General features: G+C 43.5%; 1 protein-coding gene across 4 annotated transcripts in view; it reads right to left on the reverse strand.

The window, feature by feature from the left end:
* Positions 1-5781, reverse strand: part of SMOC2 (SPARC related modular calcium binding 2) — a 204177-nt gene extending 198396 nt beyond the window's left edge. For all 4 annotated transcript variants that reach the window (XM_037817689.1, XM_037817688.1, XM_037817687.1 and 1 more), the window contains exon 1: positions 5380-5781. In XM_037817689.1, coding sequence (XP_037673617.1) covers positions 5380-5463 — 84 coding nt within the window. In that variant the 5' untranslated portion in view covers positions 5464-5781. The remainder of the gene's footprint in view (positions 1-5379) is intronic.
* Positions 5782-6000: the final 219 nt, after the last annotated feature.

The following is a 6000-nucleotide window of genomic DNA, read 5'->3' on the forward strand; positions in this document are numbered from 1 at the left end:
GGCAGAGACATAAAAGAGAAGGGAAACAGATGATCAGAGAAAAGAGGAAAGTAAAGAGAGTAAAGACAAATATTGAAGGAAGAAAGAGTAGTGCACTCATTAGACATATTTCTCTTTCTCTTGAATGCTTAATTAATTGGTTAATATGCTACATTATGTCATGCATAATGAAAATCTGAATATAATTATAGTTTTTCAAAGTGAAGTCATTCTGAGAGACTATGACCATGTTGAAAATCCAATAAAATCCAGCCAGATATTATGGTATATGTTTCCAACTATGATTTCTTCTTTTTAATCTTGAAAATATAAATGAATTATCATTTTACTTAATTCTATTTCCTTTGTGGTTTATTACAATCTTTACTCTTTAATTTTCAGCCTGGCACTGCAGAACTACATAAGAATGGCTCTTATTTTCACCTTTAGAATAATTTATTTTCAACCCACATGAAATTAGGAGTTAGCAAAATATTCATTCATGTTCTGACATCTTTCCTCTTATGGGCAACAGTTATACATCCAATATATTAGGTGTTAATCAAACTCTAAAGGTGTGCTATGATTAATGGTAAAATCTTGTTCCATTACCCAGATCACCATTTGGGAAACATAGAGGTGACAAGTTTAGTCTTCTATAAATGAACTCAGACACATAAAATAAAGTTATTTCTTAAATTTTCTTCTCCAACTTCAAAATCCAACTAGAAACTCATAAATCTAAGCCTGTATCTTGTTTGTGTGGAATTGTATATCTTTTAATTCAAAATATATAAGTGTTACCCTTGACCTCCAATCCAATGTTCTACTATAATCTTAATAATAGCCCCTTTTCAAAAATTCTGGATTGTCTTGAAGGTTTATCTTGATAAGAATTACAGAGAAATTTAAGCCATTGCAACCTTGATTACTTCAGTGTCCACTTACTATAAAACCTTGTTAGAGCCTGAAGTTGCTTTTAGTTGTAGTTATGGTCTTGATTTCGGATCAAAATTAAAGCAACTCTTCAAAATGTTTGGGTTTTTAGATGCCATGTAAATGGATTTCTAAGATGGAAAATTTTGACTGTGTTTGGTTTCCTCCTCCATAACCACATTCGTGGTCTGTCTTCTACTGATGAATGAAACTCAGCCTTCCCAGAACACTGAATACACTCAAAAGTATTTGCAAGGAGCCAAGAAGGAAAAAACACAATAATTCCCTGAAATATTAAATATTTAGTGACAAAAACATCAAAACAGAATGATGTATACGTTTTACGGCACAGTGGTCTCAGTAACGGCAGAGCATTTTTGATTTTTATATTTCAGCAAGATCAACATTAGATGCACACATGGATTTGCTAATAGTAAAAGAAAGTTTTTTATGAGTGGGAGAATAATTTTCCATCTCCTTCTCTGTCTTATAAAGCAAATAAATACATACAGAGAGGGAAAATAGCCGTTTCAATGCTGTTATGACACATTCCCCTAGACCAATAAATATTGGGCGCTTAATATGTGCCAGACCCATTACGAAGGTAACGGTTCAAAATGGAAATCAACTACCCAGTCTGAGGGGCGGAAAGGCAGCGCTGAATTGTAAAGTTCTTGAAAGTGAGGAAGAAAGTGGTGTAGAAAACTCCCCTAGAGGAAAAAAAAACAATTGTAGACTGAATTTATAAGAATCTAGATCAGCTTTGCGTCTCTGAGTGCTTATACAGTAGCTGGAAGTTTCATTTTCCTCCCCTCCTGAACATGTACCTTTGCCATTCCGTTGTTGTAAGGACTAAATGAGAAAATACACACCAAGTGCCCTTAACGAAGTGCCTAGAACATAGAAACACTTAAATGTTCACAATGAAGACTGCGATATGAACTCAGGAGAGCATTATCCATCTGGTAATAAGAAAACTTATAAGGGTGGTAATTTAAATTTCTAGATTCTGTACTGAGTAAAAAACAATTTAGTCAACCCTAAATTGAATCAATTAGCTCATTCTCAAAATCTTCTGAGAACAGGGCAACAGGGGATATTGTTCCTCATTGCTCCTAAAGAAAACAGTCAGGTATAGGTTTATTGGTTGCTCTGCCAAAATTCCTTTAACTACGCTTAAGGGAAAGTTGAAGAGTTGTGACCATACCTGTTTATTCTTTGAAGAATATAATTATGTTATGAAAACAATTAACCTAGAAATTATTCCCTAATCTCAGTCATTCGCAGCATTAAAAAGAAAAAAAAAATCATCCGTTCGTGTGAAAAAGGGATGTAGTCTGGCCTTAGAATGCACTTACTTCTTCAAGGAAGAACTAGATGTGGATCTAAGTTAATGTGGATAAGACAGACTTAAAAACACGATCTACTGAAGTAACACTGAAGGGGTGATAGATAATCAAAAGATTATACAAAGCCAACAAAAAATCTTAAGAAAAGACACAAAGGGTGTATTAGTGCCATTTCTAAAGAATGGCCTTGGTGAAAAGAGTAACTACCAAGCAGAGCAGAATCTCTTAGTCTTGAACTCAAAGGAAGGTCAGTGATAAAGTTCAGTGACACTGACAATATTGTACCTACAAACAGCACATCCTGTGTAGGGAAAAACAAAGATAAATGTGTAGTCTGATAAGCCAGGTGTGATAAATTATTAAAACCCAAAGGAGGCTGATGAATTTTCCTATCTCTAGGTGAGAAGAAGAGGATGGAGTTAAGGAAGCAGAGAATCATGTTTTTCCCATTTGCCTATGCAGTCCCACACAACTTATCTCAACTAAGCCCACGCGCTCACAACATGCTAAATAGCTATTCTATCTTTATCCCCATTTTGCAGACAGAGAAATGAAGAAAGGGGAATTAAGTAATTTGTCTAAGATCAAGTACTCAGTAAAACACAGAGCTGTGACTTCAAGCCAACCATACTGTGTCTCTGATGTGTTAAAGATATGACCAAAATGAGATTGAAAGAAAGCCATTCTTCTGAATGAGCACCTGTGAAAAAAGAAATCCCCCAATACAGAGAGTGATCTGAAAAGAAATTAGCACCACAAAAGTAAACCCAGCCCATCTAACGATCCTAATAATCAATCAGTAAAATTTCAATTCTATTGCAAGTACTTTGTAACCCAACTACTTTTTGACTTGCTTGTCTGGGAGATGGAGAGGGAAGGACTATGTCAAAATATTTTATGCCTTTAAAATTTTCTCCAGGATGTAAAAGCAATGCAGTATTTTATTTGCAAATGTGGTTTTTACGGCAAAAAAAAAAAAAAAAGTTTTTGTGGAGAATGCAGCAAAAGGTGCAATCAGCTTTGCCATACAGATTCTATATGTAGCTGGTGTCACCGCAAACCAGGAAATCCTTAAAGCAATCTCACACAAAGTTTATTACAATAAGGTTCAATAAGAAGGGGGCTGGGAAAAGAAAAGAAAATTTTGTGAGTTTTAAACTGCTCCAATAACTAACCACCTCGATTCAGCTTTTCCAAAGGGAAAGCAATAGGCCTAGACTTGCCCCTGGGGCAGGAAGCAGTTGACAGTCTACACTCTGCACTTTCAGAAGTCTGTGGGAACTTTAAGCAACCTGCTGCTAGAGCTGCTGGAGGGGAATGCTTATAGTCTCATTTTGAGAATTTATCTGTCTCTCTATTCCCTTTAATGCACTTTAAGTTGGGGGGAGCATCTGTTGACATATAAGTGCATAGATATGCATATGCATATATGCATAAATGTGCATATGTATACATGCATATATAAATATGTAGGAATACACATAGTAAATAATGTTTGATGAGCTCCTCTGGAGAGATAAAAAGTTATACACAGAAAAGCTGAGCATGTGAAAACTTCCTTCAAGTTCCCAGTTAGCATTTTCTAATCTCCAAGTCATTTGTGAGACAAGGCAGGAACCATGGACTGCTTGGGAAGAATTTTAGGTATGAACAATGAACTCACTAACTCCTTCCCCCCACTCACACTGCCTTAAAAAGAAAAGAAAAGGAAAGAAATTAAAAAAAAAAAAAAAAAAAAAGCGCCCACACAACTGTTTTAAACTTGCTGAAAGGCAGAACTGGACAAGAGTTCATTTCACAACTGTCCTTATTTTTAATACAATAAACACCCTTAGGACAAGTCCCTCACCACTTAAAAGCTTCTCTCTTCCAGAGGTGTTCCCCCTACCTTCGTGTTTTCTCAAGCACTTGTTTAAAAACACATTTAAGTGGAATGTTTTCATTTCTGCCGATTGCATTAATTATAGCTTTGCAAACACTGCGAGCACCAGGAGAAGGTCTGAACCGAGCTATTAGCTGCAAACATCAGGTCTTGGCCAGGGAGCGGGCCACGGTTTATTTAGCAAACCTAATGAATGGGCTCTGCCCCCCTCTATACATAGCTGGGCGTTTGGCAGGGGCCGGCTCCGCGAAGCCAAGGCTGTCTCGTAGAAGCTTGCAGCTAAGAAAGAAAAACACACAGCGGTCAACCACCGATGACCCACACATTCGCGAGAGCGTCTGCCTGGGGACACCATCCCTGCCCGACCTAAGGAATATACCGAAAGGGGCAAAAGGAACCGCATGGCATTTAAACTGCCTTCTCTCCTAAATTTCTTCCCTAAAAAGGAAGAAAACTGATCATTTCTCTTCTTCTATTAGAACTTAGACTAGTGAAAAAAAATCTTTTTTTTTTAATTTTTAATATCATCTTTTTCCTAAGTTCACTTCCGAGGGTCACTGGGGGGCTCAGGCGAAACTTGTGTGGCTAAGAAGTAGGGGCCGAGTTCCAGCCCCTTAATGCAGCAGATGGCAACCGGTTCCGCACGTCGCGGAAAAGCAGAGAACCAACCAACCCACCAACCGGCTCTGGGCACTTGTCCCTCTCGGGTTTGGGGGGCGTTTACATCGGTGATTCGTCCAATTCTCTCCAGGTCCGCCCGGGGGGTCCGCAGCGGCGAGCGCCGATTCTTTCCAGACCCTTCTTGGCATCTCGTTTACGCGCGGGACACTGTCCCCCTATCAGTAGGGGAGCGAGAGGCTCCGCGAGCGCACTCCCTAACACACCCTGGGAGCCCGGGGGGCCCCGGGACGGGGAGGGGACGGGAGAAACCCATCAGTCAAGTAGCTGCCGAGTCCCCAAGGGCGCGCGCTGAGCGCCACAGCCCCGGGGGGCCCACCTGCTCCCGCCACGCAGCCCCGGAGGGGGACCGGCGGCCGCGAGCGCAGGATGCCCAGACGCCCCTCGACGGCAACCTGCTCCCGCTTCCCCGGCGGTGAGACCCGGAGAGGACGCAGCCACCTGGAGGAGAGGCCCTTAGGGGACCCCGTCCGGGGACCGCCAGCAGAAGCTCAGCGAGACGCCCGTCCCCTGCAGGCCGGGGGGACAGGAGGGAGGAGGCAGCCCTGGGCTTACCGTCAGCGCGGAGAACTTCTGCGCCGGCACCAGCGGGAGCAGCTCCGGGAGCAGCAGCAGCCACCAGACTCTGGGGAAGGGCATCCTGACCCCGGGAGCGGTTCGCCACGCACCCGCACACACGCTCGGCGACCGGGGCCGCCACCCACCCCGCGCCCTCTCTTCTTCTGGGCCGCGGAGAGGAAAGCAGGGCGCCCAGGAGGAGCGAGCGCGCGCCTCTGCGCCCAGCGGGGGCTGGATCTGCTTTTGCTCTTTGCCGCGTTTGCAATTTGGGATGGGCGAGGAGCGGGGCCGAGGCGCAGGGGTGGAGAGGACACCAAATGCCGTTCCCTGGATTCTCTCTTCCCACCACCCCTCCTGGCAGTCCGGATTTTATAGCCTCCCCTCTCCAGGCACGGAGATATCCTCCGTGTCCTTTTCGGCTTCCCTAGCAGCTCTTGTCAAATACTCTCAAACTTCCCGGATCCTCCCCCTGCCTCAGCCCTCCTCCTCTCCTCCTCCCCTCCGGCCCCACCTTCCCCTCCGCCCTTTGCAGCCGCAGCTCGGGGCGCTTATCGGATGCGCCGCAGCCGCCCGGGTGGAGGTTCCCTCTGCGGCCGCTCGAGGCGGCTGGGGGGCGCA

The sequence above is a fragment of the Choloepus didactylus genome, chromosome 24, assembly GCF_015220235.1.
Source record: "Choloepus didactylus isolate mChoDid1 chromosome 24, mChoDid1.pri, whole genome shotgun sequence".
Classification (NCBI taxonomy): domain Eukaryota; kingdom Metazoa; phylum Chordata; class Mammalia; order Pilosa; family Megalonychidae; genus Choloepus; species Choloepus didactylus.